The sequence below is a fragment of the Podarcis pityusensis genome, assembly GCF_964106645.2.
Source record: "Podarcis pityusensis genome assembly, chromosome: 5".
Classification (NCBI taxonomy): domain Eukaryota; kingdom Metazoa; phylum Chordata; class Lepidosauria; order Squamata; family Lacertidae; genus Podarcis; species Podarcis pityusensis.
The window spans coordinates 15,079,072-15,096,419 of record NC_138032.1 but is presented as its reverse complement, the minus strand read 5'-3'; the positions used below and the strand labels follow the sequence as shown (position 1 = coordinate 15,096,419).

The following is a 17,348-nucleotide window of genomic DNA, read 5'->3' as shown; positions in this document are numbered from 1 at the left end:
AATGGATCCAGAGCCGATGTTTCATCCAGAAACCTACCAAGCTGTTCAGCAACCGCTCTCTCAATCACCTTACCCAGGAACGGAAGATTCGAAACCGAGCGGTAATTATATAGATCTAAGGGATCTAATGATGTTTTCTTAAAGAGCGGGCGCACCACTGCCTCCTTCAGTTCCCCTGGGAATATCCCGGTGCCAAGGGACAAATTGATGATATCACCCAGGGGGGCCCGCACCTCATCTGGACACGCTCTAATCAGCCAAGACGGGCATGGGTCAAGAGGACAGGTGGTGGGCTTTCCAGCTCGGAGGAGTCTGTCCACATTGGCTAGGGATATCCGGTCAAAATGGTCCAATACTGGACCCAAGGACAGTCGAGGGGCCTCCAGTTCCTTTATTGTATCCAAATTGGCAGGGAGGTCATGGCGGAGCAACAGGACCTTCTCCGCAAAAAAGCTCACAAATGCCTCACAGCTGTGTGTCAAATTGTTATTTAAATTTGGCTGTCCTTCAAGGGATGTTAAAGACCTAATTATGCTAAATAATTGCACCGGGCGAGAGCTAGCGGAGGCAATGGAGGCCGAGAAGTAGGACTTCTTAGCGGCCTTCACTGCCATCTTGTAGGTTTTCATAAAAACCCTATAAGATGTTCTTGGGGCTCCGTCACGGGCACCCCGCCATACTCGCTCTAGCCATCTGAGGCCATCTCTCGTAAGGTAACAGTTTCCCCTTCGCACACCCAGGTCTCCGTCACACAAGCCAGGTCAACCCCCATGAGGTAGGCAAAACCTCATGTCATGTCCACAAGAGAACTGCAGATTATAATTTATCAGGAGTCTCCTTTAATGAAACTTTTGAAACACAACAGGTGCCCACAGCAATCTATAAGTAAAGTCAGTGTACAATTTTTCTTTGGTAATAAATGATTTCATTCTCATAAATAGATGATTCATGTGTACACGCTGTGCACCAGGGAAGACAATGCTCCACATAAAAGCTTATTCTACTCCTCGGCTTCAGACCCTTCGTCATCATGGCTGATCTGGAAATAACGCAGTTCGTAGGTCTCCTTGTCAGACGCAACCACGCGTAGCCAGTCACGGAGATTGTTCTTCTTGAGATACTTCTTTGTGAGATACTTAAGGTACCTTTAACACAAAAGGCCAAGTGGTTTTAAGCGTATGATGTAATTTGATCACAAGCGTTTACAAAGACGTGATACAAGACAGCAGTCGATGACTGCGAAAAGCAACAATGATTATTTGTTGAGCAGCTGACCCTTAAGACGTAGCCTGTCTAGCAGAACACCTAAGTCTGCAATTCTATAGACAAGGGAGAAATTTTAATGGTGCCCAATGAGGATTACTTCTGAATAGACATGTATAGGGAACTGAACTCAGAACCAGAAAGTTCCCAGTTGAAATTTGTTGTGAACTCACTGAATGGACTTAGGCAAGCCACTACTGTTATCTGCCCCATTTACAACCAGGAGGTCAAGCAGACCCACCTTACAAGATTGTTGAAAGGCTGAGAATTATATGAAAAAATCTGAATCTCTGAGGTGCTATATAAATACTATTACATGTGATGAAATGAGGGACGCGGGTGGTGCTGTGGTCTAAACCACAGAGCCTAAGGGCTTGCCGATCAGAAGGTCGGTAGTTCGAATCCCCGCAACGAGATGAGCTCCCATTGTTCGGTCCCTGCTCCTGCCAACCTAGCTGTTTGAAAGCACGTCAAAGTGCAAGTACAGTGGTACCTCGCAAGACGAATGCCTCGCAAGACAAAAAACTCGCTAGACAAAAGTGTTTTTTGTTTTTTGAGCTGCTTCGCAAGACGATTTTCCCTATGGGCTTGCTTCGCAAGACGGAAACGTCTTGCAAGTTTGTTTCCTTTTTCTTAACACCGTTAATACAATTGCGACTTGACTTCGAGGAGCAACTCATAGAACGCGGTGTGGTAGCCTTTTTTGAGGTTTTTAAAGACTTTTGTGATTTTTGAAGCTTTTCCAAAACTTTCCCGACACCGTGCTTCGCAAGATGAAAAAAATCGCAAGACGACAAAACTCGCGGAACGAATTAATTTCGTCTTGCGAGGCACCACTGTAGATAAATAGGTACCGCTCTGGCAGGAAGGTAAACACCGTTTCCATGCACTGCTCTGGTTCGCCAGAAGCGGCTTAGTCATGCTGGCCACATGATCTGGAAGCTGTACGCCGGCTCCCTTGGCCAATAAAGCGAGATGAGCGCTGTAACCCCAGAGTCGTCCGTGACTGGACCTAACGGTCAGGGGTCCCTTTACCTATATCTTAAAAGATGAACTTAATTCACCAAAGGATGAGGGCCATAGCTCAGTAGTAGAGAATCTGCCCCCTAGGCAGAAGGTCCCAAGTTCAACCCTCAGCATCTCTGGACAGGGTTGGGAGAGCCTCAGTCTCTGAAACCCCAGAGTGCTGCTGCCATCAGCCTAGACCAGGCATGTCCAAAGTCCCTTTTGGGGGCCTCATCCCGCCCCTGTGGCAGCTCAACAACTTTGGTTGGCCCTTGCGCATCAAATCTGGCCCGCTTTGAAAAAAGGTAAATGGTCTGACTTGGTATGGGACAGTTTAATATGATCCTATGAGTGACCAATTGAGTAGGCAAAAACTAGGCCACTCCAGGAATTGCCAAAATATTACACCCCTTTCCAACAAAAACAACAACCCAAGAACACATATTTGGAAATCAAGTGAAATCCATTAGCTTCCTTTCAAATATATAATACTAGTTAAGAAATCAACTGTAGGAAGCTGAGCAAATTAAATAGCCCAACCTTGTCTTCCAGGTCTCTTACAAAAGCTGGTATTCCAGAACAGAACTGTAAATAGTCTTTAGGTGTCAAGTGTCCGCTTGGCACAGACACACATGCTAAAGACACGAGATAATAAACAGCCTCAAATGCTGTTACTTCAGGTTAGCTTAACTGGGGAATTTCAACTAAAGCCACTTTTTAAATTTGTTTACAATTCTTGCTACGTGTCCTGAGGTTTGAGCTAAAATCAGAAAGAAAAGCCCACCACACAAAATAAAGAACACCCACCTTTTTGAGAACTGCCTTTCAGATGTCACTGTGATTTTGTTCTTAAAGCGTTCAATATGAACGACATTTCCCAAGTTTCCAGTTTTTCCATTGACCTTAACTTTTTCCTTCAGGAACTGTTCCTAATTCAAGAAAAACAAAAAAAATGCAACACTAGGGAATGGTGCCCTAGATGTGGAACTAGGGAAGTGACCCTAGCCAGAAAATCCATTATTACAGTCACAGAATGCAAATAAATCATGCAAGAATCATAAAAAATGAATAGAAATATTCCTATTAATGTAATTCATAACCTACAATATCTGTCTCTCTATATATATTTATTTTAAGATACCAAAACATTGGTAAGATACATAGTCATTTGGTATGGAATCCATCTGGATTATGATTAAGATAGTCACTAAGCCAGGCTAAATAATTATCCCATCCAGGTCTGTAATCCAAACCTCCCTGCTCAAGCAAAGGTAATTGCAGGCAGTAAGAATTAAAACAGGATGTGATTAATTGGCTGGTAATGATTTACAGTTGTAGGAGTCAAATTCTTACCCATAGGCTGATTTGACTAAAGGACAACTATTTATCACGCACAGACTTAATTTCCTTTAAAAGAAACCTCAAGCATTTGAATTTTTTAGCTTCCTTCGTTAAGTTTCAATGTATGTTGCCATTAAAACATGACCAAAGAAGTGTGAACAGCAGAACTACTTACAAAATTTCCTGAATCAAATATTCCATCTTCTACAGGATGGGTGAGGTCAAGGCTATACTTGCAAGTTGATTTTTTCAGTTTCTTGTCCTTTTGCTAAAAGAAAACCAAACATGCCCCTGAAGTTAGTATTTATTTTATGATCCTTACCTTTGATCAGTACAGTCAAGAGGAAATATATACCTCATATATCAGACATGCCTTAATATATTTATCTACTTAACCAATATTCTTTATCCAGTAACTTTCACTTAACACAGAAAATATATTAGCAATCAAAATTTCATCACCTACCCTCACAACGGTGCAAGCCAAGCACAAGAATTAACAGCTCTTTAATAGCCAACTTTGCTTTCCTCTCAAAGGGCTAGGGACAACTTTTTTTGTTACCCTATTTTAGACTAAATTAACGGAGGACCTTGCGCCTAACAAACAAGAGCAGTTTCTGCCACGAGCACCAACTAGGGCCCATATCCAGGACCTGTGAGGTGGCAGAATCTGTCCAATCAGGGCAGTCAATTGGTTAGAATGCTAGACTAGGATATGGGAGATTAAGGTCAACCCATCACTCAGCCATGAAGCTAACTAGGTGACCTTGGGCCAGTAACTACCTCTTTGCCTAACCTACTTTTAAGTGTTCTTGTGGGGATTCAGTGAGAGGAAGAAGGATGTACAGCACATTGAATTTTTGCTAATTAAACACTATGGTCTTTTAAATAGAGGAGGGGGAGGGAATTTGGTTACGTTACTATGTATTTTTGTGTTTTCATATTGTAAACCACCTTGTGATCAGTGTACCTCAGGGTACCTTGTGATCCTCCGATGAAGGGTTTATAGAAATTTAATAAATAATAACTCCTGGGAGGGGGAGGTTGGACTTAAGTGCTATGGAAGACCAGGATTAAGTGTCATTCCTTCATTTGTGGCTATCATAGCACTGGGCTCCCCCCCCCCCATTCTTCTGATGTATACCTAATGTTAAGATGTACAGTGGTACCTCAGGTTACAGACGCTTCAGGTTACAGACTCTGCTAACCCTGAAATAGTACGTCAGGTTAAGAACTTTGCTTCAGGATGAGAACAGAAATTGTGCAGCAGCGGCTCCCATTAGCTAAAGTGGTACCTTTGGTTAAGAACAGTTTCAGGTTAAGAACGGACCTCCAGAACGAATTAAGTTCTTAATCTGAGGTACCACTGTATACCTAAAGTTAAGCGGTGGTAATACACAAGATGCAGAACTGGGGACACTCATCATTTACTATTGCCAGTTGACATTTATTTATCCACGGGCTTTTCAAGATTTCTTATGTCCCTTTATGGATGTCCTATGCATTTTTGCTGGAGCAGCAAACTTGGGCGACCTTCAGATGTTGCTGGACTCCCAGACTGCGGAGTCCAATGATCAAGAATGAACTCAAATTGCAATCTTGCAACATCTCCCTTTGCGTGAGAGGATTAAGAACCCATCCCCGAAAAGCACGACGACGTGAATGAGGTACCTTAGAAAATTGGCAATGAGTTAAGAAAGTTCTTCGCAAGAGCCCTCCAGACCTTATTTCGCATTATGTACGTGATCTTGCAAAACGTGTGTGGCGCCCATGAACTCAGGGTACCAAACACGACAGGCAATCCCACTGAATTCAACAGGCTTACTCCCAGGTAAGGGGGGTTTGGGGTCACAGCTACACAGCAGCCTCCCAACAGCCCTGCAAGGCTTACTAGTGTGTGGGAAATGAGCAGGCGAGGGAGAGAGGAGGGAGCAGGGAAGCCTTCCTGCCCTCCTTTAACCCACGCGTGTCTCGCGCCACAGCCCGCCCGGCTCAGAAACTCACCGGCGCCATCTCGGCCAGGCAATGGAGAAAGGGAGGGCGGAAGCATCGCGGCCGAACTTTTATAGATACCCGCGCCGTGACGCAATGACGTACAGCGTGGACCACGCTCGAGGGATAGAGGAAGAGAGTTGACGCTCGGATCAGGGAAGAGGGGTAATACTTCCGGGTGCCGTGCGCCCGCTCGTTTCCGGTAACGTGCGCACACCGGAAGCTGCCTGATACAGATTCCGGCCGGCGGGTCCTGGTGTCTCGGCGCTTCTTTATTTTGGGGGATTTTCAATTTTAATCAATAAAAATAAGAAACCCAAGGAGCGCGAGGAAGAACCGACTGGAAACAGCTTTCCAGGGCAATAGACAGAGGGCATACGCAGCCCCGGGTGGAGAGGCTTGGGACTGGAGTCCTTCTGAATGCCGAGCGAGGCTCTACCTCCGAGCGACACCTCTTCCCAAGGTTCCCTACAATTGCTGTTGGATTTTTGGAACCACACTCTGTGTGGAAATGCCGCAAGGCTCCACCACACCCACCCACCCCGCATTTTAATGCAAGCAAGCTATTATTGGAAAAGCGCTTCCCAATTAGACAAGTACTATTTAGGGTTGCCATATTTCAAATGAAAATCCGGATTTTTAAAAAAATTTCCAATTAACAAATCAAAACCAAAATAAATTAACACAATTATTATTATTTGAAAAAGGTTTCCTGCTTAGGATTTTCCTGGATATTTGACTGATTTCCACCGGGAAACTATTCTGGATGTATGACAACCCCAAATACTAGCTGGCCAAAAATCTCTGCCCACCTTTGAAGTAACTGGACTACATTACAGGGGTTCAAGAAGCCCCTTCCAACCCCAAACCTCTCCCCTCTTTGCAATGCAGTAGATATTATCAATCAGTTTTAGCTTTTGGGTGTCAGGTCCTCCCCAACCTTGTTTTACAATGGGAGAAATATTGGGCACCTTCGTGCTGTTCAAGCAAATATATTTGCTCAGGTCAGTTTTTATTGGGCAATCCACAGCAGCTTTCCTTTTCAAGTGAGATTGTGATCAATGATGTATGCTTAATAAGGAAACTACAGTACGACCATATCCTTATAGAATTCATAATCTGTGGAAGTGCATATACAAGGCATTTAGTAGCAGCTGTAGGGGAAAAAGTCAAGAGAGTAGCACTTAGGTTCAAACTTTATTCTCATTTGTGATCCAAATCATAATTCAAACTTTTCAATAAAACAGTCGTTAAAAGCCAAGAACTCTTAACACATGAATACGCTATTACAGAAATGCAGAAAAAATACAAACCTTTCAAGTTTTGCTTTTAAAGTCAAAAGTCACTCCTGTACAATGAACACTGCATCCATTTGCTAGCCAGTAGGTATATTGCATACTTGTCTGAGCTACCGTATGTGGCAAATACAAAAACCCCTTCTCCCCACACGTTGTTTACAATTATATGTTAATGTAACAGTCACTGATCATGAGCGTTCACTACAAGACCTAGATAAAACAATGTAAATAAAAGCCACAGAGATCATTGTCCGAGTTGTACTGTGGAAATGTGAGTATAATGTACGAGAGTCATATGCTTTACACAGGATAAAATGTTTAAGCACAGCTTGTTCTATGAAAGTTTCCAGACACAGCCAACATTTCCATACTTAAAGCTTACTGCAGTCAAACATGTCATCTAGTCACTAGAATAGCTTGGTCACAATGTTTGACTGTGTTAGACTAAGGTTCAATGTACTAGAACTCTACTTGCATCATAGGCATGCTATAAATTTATGGAATACAAAACCCTGTAAGACTTTCAAGCAGCTTTGTTAAAATAATCAACTTAAGCTCTTTCAATTCTTCACAAGAGCAGCCCTGAGAAGAGTATATTCAAGTCATGGCTCAACTAGCAGTGGTTTTGTTGAACAAAGACACAACAACACATCAAGAGGTAAAGTTGGGTTTTAAAAAAGAAGTTCCTAACATCTGAGGCAAGAGAACCTACAGCACACTGAACAAAACATCAATGGACCCAAACAAGAAAGCTTGCACCATTACAGAACAGCAGCAGGACTGAGTTGCTCATATCAACAGCCTTAATTTTGGCTTACAGCTTGTTAGAAGAGCTTCCACCTGCTCCAACAAAATACAATTTGTTCCAACTATGAAGTAAAAACCATTTAAAAGTGAATTTAGAGAAACATGATTACCCTGAAATAGCTTAAGTAACCTGAAAGATACAGTATTAAGCTTTTATTAGCAAAGTTAGTTTATTGTAAACCTGGTGGGTTTGTAGAGACTGCTCTCTACTAATGAAATGGCTTTGCTATTGTCTTATTGTAAATACTGTAGTTTTTACTGGTGAAATGACATTGCAAAACCTGTATGCAAAAGAGTGCCATACAGATCTACTTAGCAGATTCCCCCCCCCCCATCTAGTCTAGATATTCTGTGGTTCCAGATTGCTAAAAGTCAAGTTGAAATTAAGACAGTATGTTTTCCGAAGTATAAGAGGGCACTTCAGTAACACATTTCCAAAAGCCATCTGCCTCTACACATTTTAGTTGCATACGTCCTTAAGATGATGCAAGCAGTTAAGATGTTAGTAGGACTCTTCAGATACTATGACACCAGTTTACTTCTCAAAACTGTTCACATTCATGACTAATGATACTAGCTGAGTCCATGTTTCAAACTGAGACTTCTCATTCAAACCATGAATATTGAGAATCAACTATCTAGGAACACTCACATGATTAGACTAAATATGCTAAAATCCTTCAGCTTTCCAGTAGCCCTGGATCTTGAAATATGTAGTTATTTACTACCACATCAAGACTGTGCTTTGTTCGAGTGTTTATTGCCAAATCAATCTGCGTTGTGCCCCTTCTCTGCATAGATACTTATAATATAGAGCCTACCATTAGACCCTGATGCAGTTCATTTACACCTGTTGTCTAACTAACTTCACTGATTAAAGGGCAACCATATTCCTAACTGAAGCTCAAAATCCTGTTTCCTATGCACACAAAAAGCTGCCAGTAATGAACTAAGCACGTTTTAAGAACCCAGTCACTAGTTCAAGTTAGTCAGTTGCTACCAATATTTAAGGCAAATTTAAGTTAAGTTGGTGTCCCGCAAAATGCTAATGAAGCAGAAGCATGATCTTACAAAGTTGAAGGTCATGTAGACAAATTGTCTATTAGCGATTAGGCATTTGCCTGTTCAGTGTAATCAAGTCTTGCACAAGTAGATTGTGAGTCAAAGTGACCCTTTAACACAGCGCTGAAGTTCTTGTACTTGATAGAGCACTCTGTCATAGTTCTTTTTGGGACTGTACAACCCATGACCTAATTTCAGTTGCGTGAAACCAGGCTCATATTAAGCCTTTATACAAGCTAGTATGTGCACTTTTGATCCATTAATAAAAAGTCAAAAAGTCTATTTGTGCTACAAAACTAAAGAGTTAAAATCAAAAACAAATATGCCTAATACTGAAACACTTGAGGCATTCCCTTCTTTTAAACTAGAAGAGTGGCTGAACTCCATGTTGAAATCAAAGGCCTCTAGTGAATCTCCTCTCCCTCCCTCCCTCCCACCCCCAAGCTTTTGTGCACTATTAACCAGAGTATGAAAGCATCCAATATTCTGGATGTTTGCATCACAGGCAAATGGTGACATGTTAAGAGTGAGCCAGCCAGCAAGACTACAGATATAAGTTTGTTGTACATGGCCATCAGCACTGGCATTTTGATCACATGAGTTCCCTTGTTTCCAGCTCAATGACTATTCACAGTTCAGTGCAAGCCACATTTCACCATATTTTAAGATAAAAGTGGTTATTCGCATTTGTTTAAAATGTTGTATTTAAACACTATTCTTACTTAAACCCAAACTTAGTACTACCTTGGTATTGGCACTGCTATACAGTCTCATTCGAGCAAAGCATACTAGTTAATACCTCATGATCTAAAATGACAGTTTTGACTGCCTTGCCATTCCTGTAAGCACTTGAACTTCAGCAATTTTAATATTGCCAAATGGCTTGCAACATTAGCCAGCACTATTTTCAAACAAAGACACGAGGTTGCTAGTGAAGGTTATAGCTTTGGTGATAATTAGAACTAAAATAAGAAATCTGCAGTTGCTGAGATATGAGCAGCTGCTCAAATCCAGATGGTCCTATTTGCAAGGTTTTATGGCTACAGCACATTCTTCACTCATTGCACACATGACTGATACCTAAAGGAGAGAGAAAAAGCATTATTAGGATACACAAAACAGCTATTACATTTACAACAAGTGTTGTGATGGCAATAGTTGGGTTCTAGCACCAGTATTCCAATTTTAGTCAACCTCCCAGCAAAAAGCTAATCACAAAGCACATAATTAAGCCAATCTAACATAATAGTAGCTTGAGTTCAGGTGAAAAATAGGAAGTATTTATAATAAAGACAAGCTGAGGAATATAACTTTAACTTATCCTGATCATCTAGTTTAGGAGGGCACTGATATCATTTCTATGTAATTATTTTGGCACCAGGTTTCTTACAAAATGAGACAGTGGTTCCCAATTGGAGGTCTGCATAACCTATCCAGGGGGTCCATGGCTCATCAACTGCTCGGGACATCTCATTTTTTTAGGGCTATACTCTTGTTTAGAAGACGCACATCACAGTTGTGCTGGGACATTTTGCGGGGTATGGTGTCACTATTGACGTAACAAATATTACATTTTCAAAAGTAGGGGGACCTTGGCTTGGCTTTTGAGAAACAGGCGGTCTACAGTACTTAGCTACTTAGGAACCACTAGATTTACATGTTGGTTTTTGTTACTAGTGTGATGCCAAAGCTTCCCATGGCTGATACGTTCTGCTCTGAAGGTATAATGTATTTCTATTTTAAATGTGTTGCAAGTTGCTTGGAGACCTTCAGTTAGTAAGCAATTAAAAAGTATAATAAATAATATGAATGAAGAAAAAACCAACTGCAATTACAAGAGATAAGCCACTTATTATTTCAGAATAGAAAACTAATTCCACTTTATCCCCCTTTCTTTTCTCCCCATTAAAATAAGGCCCAGGAAGTTATTTTAGATCAACTGTTAGCAGCAATAAAGTACTTTCAAGGTAACTTGCGTGTCAAAAGAAAAATAAAACCCCAGACTTTTTCAAACCTCAGATTTTACCTGGAAATCTTCGCCTGCATTATACTTCCCCTCTATTTCTTTGCCTAGTTCACCTTCTGGCACCTTCAGATCCTCACGAACTTCACCACTTTCTGTCAGCAAAGAAAGATATCCATCCTGTATACAGATCAGCTGCAAGAAATTAACAATTCCAATTCAATTTTATTCATAATTGAATGAAGTTCAGTCAAAAGTATTGGCATATGGGCATTGCTTTCTGAACTTAGCATTTTGCTTCTGATTGCTATAGACCAGTGGTTTTCAAAACTTTTTTCTCTGGACCACACTTTCAGAATAAAAATGTATAAAACAATGTGAATGAGAATATGAATCATTCACATATTATATTTATTGACTGTCCTGGAATCTTTCTGCCACACTTGCCATTGTCTCCTACTATATCAATGTGGCACACCACACCGTTTGAGAGCCACTGTTACAGAAGAACAACCTTGCACATTTCTAATACACGGAACCCAGTTTCAACAGTTTTTAGTTCAAGATCTATTCAGTGTGAATCACAGCTTTAGTCACTAAAGGGATAAAGCTAAAAATGCTGTATTCAGTAGCACTTTCTAGCAAAAGCAGTTTTGAAACTGAAAAATATAGTAAGATGATCTAAAACTGCCAATTAATTTTATATGTGGTTCCAAATATTGTTATTGGCAGATGTTCTGCAAATGTAATTTGCTTCAAATATTCCTGAATATTTTATAGCAAAGCCTATTGAAGAAATTGCTACCATATTAACCCAGCATGAGATATTTCATAATGCTGCAAAGTACCTGAAGATAGTTCTGCTAACATACACTATGCTCTGTATTTAAACATATACATCAAGGCAAGGAACTGCACAACAAAATTGCACAAAATTTTTAGTCTGACAGAAACAATTCATCTTAGTCTGGACACAAGGCGAATATTTAGGGCCACTTGTTTTATTAAGTGTATGTGTATCCCATCTTTTCTATTAGCATGTTCAAGGTGGCCTCCATCCTACAAAATCAATTCATAATGATGATTAGATGGCATTTGTAATAATCTCTCCACTCCCTCTAATGATGGCATTTTATGTTGTCCGGTGGCTGCACTAAGGGTTAAGTATTTGACTGGAAATGAGATGTCAGAGGTACAAAACCCAGCTTGTTTTGATGGGTCCTTTGGAAGGCTAAGTAGTTTAAGGCGTGGCATTTTAATTAAGGAAGCATAGTTTTTTCATAGGACATCAGGCTATGCCCAGAAGGGACTTTCTATTTGTATAGATTAAAATGTAGACTTACTTGATAGTCATTCCTCTTGATGTTAGGAACATCCATGTTGTGAGTGGAAGGACAAATATCTTCATATTTTTTGCCAGTGAACACATCAATGCCAACTAGGTGGACCTAGGAGAATGTTCATGCACATATATTTAGGCTACCAAGAACAGTATGTTCCAAGAACAAAGTCTGGGGTAGGTGGGGGGAGGGGAAGAAAGAGAAAGCAATGAACAGTAATTCATTTGCATCCACCCAGAGACTAAAGCTGGAACAGTTCTGTAAGGAGAAGTCACATATAATGATACTCAAATTACAGTCTATCATTGACTAGAACAAGACAGTCAAACACATGGCCTGAATCCTGCATTCGACCCTCAAAGCCGTTTTTGGCAGCCCTCAGCAACATTTGACCCGACCCAAAACCAGTTAAGGAGGCACTGAGCTTTGGGAAGAGTTGTCTCTACACAACTACACTACAACTCCCATCGTCCCTAGCTAGCAGGACCAGTGGTCAGGTATGATGGGAGTTCTTCTCCAACAACATCTGGGGACCCAAGGTTGAGAAAGGCTGGGCTAGCCTATACAGTACAGTATCTTACTTCAGGAGAGAAAAGTCATGAATGATTTACCCACCTCCACAAACAGCTTAGAATTCTGAGACATAGTTTTCTGTAACCAAAAGTTAGCATTTAAATTGATGTTTGGATGTAACCTCTATGCTAACTGCCTAGATTCAAGTCATCTATGCATGCCCATCACCTCTAAGACTCCTTCTACCAAGGAGATATCTTACTGAAGAACTATCAAGATCATATTTGCTTATGGCGACAGTTCTGAACTTAAGCATGTGCTTAGATACAAATTACACAAGCTCCAAGAGAGGCTTGAGTAACTCAAGCTACCTCAATTTTCTGACTTAAATTCACAAGCTTAATGCCAGCGTGTTCCAAACCTGGGAGGACCAGGTTGTGCTGCAGATCTGTACTGATTCCCTTCTCACCCTCACCATCAGATTCCCTCCATTTGTGATGCAAAACTAGAGAGGAGCGTATGAGCTTCCAGGATGTTTGTAATCCTCCAAACCATGATTTGGAGAATAAGAATGCAATGTCTGAATTGAACCAGTCGTACCACTTGGAATCAGATACATCATTCAGACAAAGGTATTTAGAGAGGTTGCAAATTTACTAACCAACAGTGTGCACTATATTGAGGGACTCACTTTCCATGCTCTCCCCTAGCAGAGAATGCCACCCAAGTCAGAAACCTTATACTAGGACAGCCAGCTAGACTTGCACTACAAAGAGAGGACAGATAGTGAAAGTTAAGTAAGACTGGGCCACGGACCTGGCAAATCTGATGTTAATGTTTAATATTAGTAAACTAATATTCATTGAAGAGCAATGTTGGCATACCAGAACAAAAGTAAAACTCAAGAAAGCTCTACCAAGCAATTACCTTTGCATGACCATGCTTGCCAGTCTTCGAAGTTGACATTTCTACAATCTTGCAGGGACGTCCCTTCAGCACCACAAAGCCATTTTTGCGGAGTGCAGAACACTGCATAGGGTAGGTGGCAGAAGCACCAGCATCTCCAGTGGTAAAATCAACTTCATCAGCCATAGTATGTAGTGTGTTCTGGCAAATACTATAAAATTTAGAAATAAATTCAGTTATTTCATGTATCAGTTAAATAATAAAGTACTTGTATCTTTAAGAGTGTTATAAATAGATATGCAGATGAACACAAACCATACTTCGAATATAATGAAGCATGTTACAGAAAGTACTATGCTCAGCCCAGCATTGAACATATCAACATTCTCCACCTTCACTGCAAGTACGACAGAGTTGTGAAATGGAATAGCTGTCCCCTGTGGTCACTGAGTACACATCCTAAAAATGCTAGCTCAAGACTGCAGTATGGGATGGGACGGGCAATATTTTACTCTCAGGGGTCCCAACTGCCATGTTATGGCTCAGCCAGGACACGGGTAGAGGAGGGAGAGAAAAGTTGCAGGAGACAATTGTAACAAGGAATGCAAAATTATAATTACAAGATTTATAAGAAATGCAAATTTTACAAGATTTATAAACTGAGACAATAGATTTATAAATTTGGTTTCTGAAGCTGTGGAATAGCATTTTGGGGGATTATTGAAGATTAAGTGCTACTGTCCCACATTCGACTCAAACATGAACACAGTGGCAAGTGCCAGCTCCTATTTGGTGAGAACTACAGGCGCTGTGGGTTAAACGACAGAGGCTAGGGCTTGCTGATCAGAAGGTTGGCGGTTCGAATTCCCGTGACGGGATGAGCTCCCATTGCTAGGTCCCTGCTCCTGCCAACCTAGCAGTTCGAAAGCATGTCACAGTGCAAGTAGATAAGTAGGTACCGCTCCGGTGGGAAGGTAAACGGCGTTTCTATGCGCTGCTCTGGTTCGCCAGAAGCGGCTTAGTCATGCTGGCCACATGACTCAGAAGCTGTACGCCGGCTCCCTTGGCCAATAAAGCGAGATGAGCGCCGCAACCCCCGAGTCCGCGACTGGACCTAATGGTCAGAAGTCCCTTTACCCTTACACACCACAGCAATTATAACTGTAACATGTTTCCCCCACACACTGATTGTATGGTGAAGTATACAACTGAGCAATTACCAGCAAATGGGGCTTCTTATTACAGGATGGTTGCAGCAGCATGAAGAATCGCATCTCTCAGAAGTGCCTTTTTGGCAACAACTACAGCCATTTCATGATATTACAATCACAGCAGTTCCCCTCAAGCCAGAAATGAAGTGCATGGGGAGAGGTGATGTGAAAGAGCAAAGGGATAACTAATACAGGGTGCTTACAGTAGGCATTTTGTGGTGGTTCATAATTCTGGCAACCGAAGCAAGTCTACTTATCATTTGGTGATCTCAGGAACCTGTTTCATCACTGTCTAAAAGCTGTAAGGGTGTACCATGACTGGTAGGGAATGCAGCAGATAGGCGTTAAGCAGCTGAAGCAAAAGCAGCTGGGGCTGCTGTATCACTAAAACTCTCACAAGAGAATGGAATTTGAACAGATACAGAGCTTATTTTACCCTGCATAACAAACGGGATTGCTCTCAGGAAGAGTTTGTGAGCATCTTAAAGGTATCTGGGTACCCACTATTGCTCAACAGAGGGGGATGGTGTACTAGGTATGGGAAGATTTGACTAGACGACCTTTGGACAGAGCCTACACATCAATTCTTAAGAGGAAAAAGGAAGCTTAGTAGGTGTGCACTCTCTTACTCTCTCTCTCTCACACACACTGAGCACACAGGGCCACGATTTGACCTACCCAGCCACCAAAAGCGGAAACCAGTGTGGGAAAACAATGGCCAAAGGAGCTCTACCTGTTAAACCCCAAAAGCACATTCCAAAATCCGCAATAGGGCAGTATCCTTAGTAGGGCGTTTTCTCATCTTGGTTAGTCCTAATGGAGATGGCCCTAGAATTGGCATCCACAGTCACGTACGGACTCACTGTTAAAACCGTGTTTATGGAAGACAATGTTACTCAGCTACGAGTGATCGCCAAAGACGTCGACGACTATGAATTCTAGCCGTTTTCTTGGGGACCAACATGGCTGCCTTTCCTTCTTGGGTAATTCTAAACACTCGTGACCAAGAAGCAAAAAGGCCATCATGGGTGGAGAAGCTGCGACCCCCCCCCCGGGACTGCGAACAGCTCCTAACCAGGTTGGTCGGTGTGTGTGATATGAGGTGGTGTAGGCCCAACGCTATCTACCTGGCTATCCTGCACGGCAAAGGGGTTGGGATGGATGACCCTTGGGGACCCCATCCGACTCTACGGAGGACACCGCTGCTTCCCCGCGGAATACACCGTTATTATGCGGGAGGGGGGGGAGTCAGCAGGCCAATTTAAACATGGTTTTCCTCACAGAGCGGGTAATGAGAGAAACAGAGCTGAGCAAACGATCCGCTGGCCTGGGAAATTCAAGCCCCCGCCCCCCGCTTCCTCCATCTCCTCAGCCCCGAGTCCCCCCAGCTCCCGCGAAGGGAGGCGCCCCGCATGGCCGCCTCGTGGGAAGAGCAGGCGGCGCCGGGGAGAAGCCTGAGGGGAAGGCGCCGGCCGCCTCGGACCCGGGTCTGCACCAGACCAGTCCGGCCCGGTTCGCCGTTGGCCTGAGAGGATTCCAAGCGGCCCGCCAACGGCTCCAACGGCTGAGCGGAGGGACTAAGCCGTGGGGGGGGGGAGGGGGCGCCGCACGCACCCGCGTCAGGAGCCAGCACTTACCTCCCACGGCGCAGGGAAAGACTAGAAGAGCGTCGCAGCAACGCGCACGCGCAGAGCAGCCGTAAAGGGAGGCGTGTGGGTGGAGAAAAGGAGGGAGGGAGAGAGAGCGCGAGAGCGGGAAGGGGAGGGGGGAATCCCCCTAGGCGTGAAGGGAGCGCGCGCCGTACGTTCCAAATTTAAAGGAGGGGAGAAGAAAATCCCCTCAGCCCCGCCCACACCGGGTACAGGTTATCCTCCTTCGCCATTGGCCGCTTTATCGCCCCACCCACGCAAGGCGCGAGCCCGGACCTACGCGCCGGTCTCTACGCCACGTGACGGCTTTTGCCTCCAGGACGGCGCCGCCTCCGCCTCCCTCCGCATCCTGGATGTCTACACTTTTACGGCGTCTGTGATCGTCATCTGCCTGCGCCAACTCGCGGCTGAGCCAGGAGTTTTCGTACACGTGTGGGCGCTTCGTAGCATGTGCTTGGCTTTGCCCGGAAGCGGTACGGAAAGCGGCTTGGATCAGAAAGCCTGGGCTCTTGCCGCGCGCAGCATTGTGTTGAAGCGTGCTGGTAGTTAGTGGATTGGGAGAGCAGCAACACCCCATCTTTTTTCCATACGAAAATGGTTAAGAAGCTTTGTGAAGTGTCAGTAGGTTGGCACAAACCATGACGTTTGGGGACATTAATCTAGCTCAGGGTTCCTAATAGTGTTAGAAAAACACCCCACTATGTTATGTAATTTTGTTACTATGTTATATATTTTTGGTTTTTTTATATTCTAAACTCTGTGATCACCGGATGAAGAGCGGCATAGAAACTTAATAATCATAGCCACGCACGCAGCAACTCTTGGGTCAGAGGTAGGGTGCCAACTTGAATAAAATATTGCATAATCGATCACAAGGCACCATTTGAATAGCAGTGCCTATAAACTTTGTGGGTGCCTGGCCAGAGGCCGCCTCTGCTTGAACGGATTCCACTAGGACAAGGACTTTGGTGGTTGATTCTGGGATTAACCAAACTCTT

The 17,348-nt window shown here is 43.1% G+C and overlaps 2 protein-coding genes across 3 annotated transcripts; both read right to left on the bottom strand.

The window, feature by feature from the left end:
• Positions 1–816: 816 nt before the first annotated feature.
• RPL22L1 (ribosomal protein L22 like 1) lies at positions 817–5,671 on the bottom strand. The gene is made up of 4 exons (XM_081008358.1): positions 5,614–5,671; positions 3,785–3,877; positions 3,076–3,197; positions 817–1,145 (listed from the first exon to the last, which is right to left on the bottom strand). Exons 1-4 carry the CDS (start codon positions 5,620–5,622, stop codon positions 1,001–1,003), a joined length of 369 nt encoding a protein of 122 aa, XP_080864484.1. The 5' UTR covers positions 5,623–5,671; the 3' UTR covers positions 817–1,000.
• A 1,108-nt stretch (positions 5,672–6,779) lies between these two features.
• Positions 6,780–16,524, bottom strand: EIF5A2 (eukaryotic translation initiation factor 5A2). 2 transcript variants are annotated; one of them, XM_081008354.1, is made up of 5 exons: positions 16,339–16,524; positions 13,512–13,701; positions 12,075–12,179; positions 10,795–10,926; positions 6,780–9,848 (listed from the first exon to the last, which is right to left on the bottom strand). In XM_081008354.1, exons 2-5 carry the CDS (start codon positions 13,674–13,676, stop codon positions 9,789–9,791), a joined length of 462 nt encoding a protein of 153 aa, XP_080864480.1. In that variant the 5' UTR covers positions 13,677–13,701; positions 16,339–16,524; the 3' UTR covers positions 6,780–9,788. The 2 variants fall into 2 exon arrangements, with proteins under 2 accessions (XP_080864480.1, XP_080864481.1); XM_081008355.1 differs by lacking the exon at positions 16,339–16,524 and adding an exon at positions 15,829–16,205.
• Between the last annotated feature and the right edge of the window lie 824 nt (positions 16,525–17,348).

Coding starts and splice junctions, on each gene's coding strand:
- EIF5A2 (XM_081008354.1), bottom strand. CDS start 13,676: ATGGCTGATGAAGTTGATTTTACCACTGGAGATGCTGGTGCTTCTGCC. Junction 12,180..13,511: donor GCAAGCATGGTCATGCAAAG/GTAATTGCTTGG, acceptor ACATTCTCCTAG/GTCCACCTAGTTGGCATTGA. Junction 9,849..10,794: donor ATGCAGGCGAAGATTTCCAG/GTAAAATCTGAG, acceptor TCTCTCCTTTAG/GTATCAGTCATGTGTGCAAT.
- RPL22L1 (XM_081008358.1), bottom strand. Junction 3,198..3,784: donor TATTTGATTCAGGAAATTTT/GTAAGTAGTTCT, acceptor TTCTTGAATTAG/GAACAGTTCCTGAAGGAAAA. Junction 1,146..3,075: donor GAAAGGCAGTTCTCAAAAAG/GTGGGTGTTCTT, acceptor TTTGTGTTAAAG/GTACCTTAAGTATCTCACAA.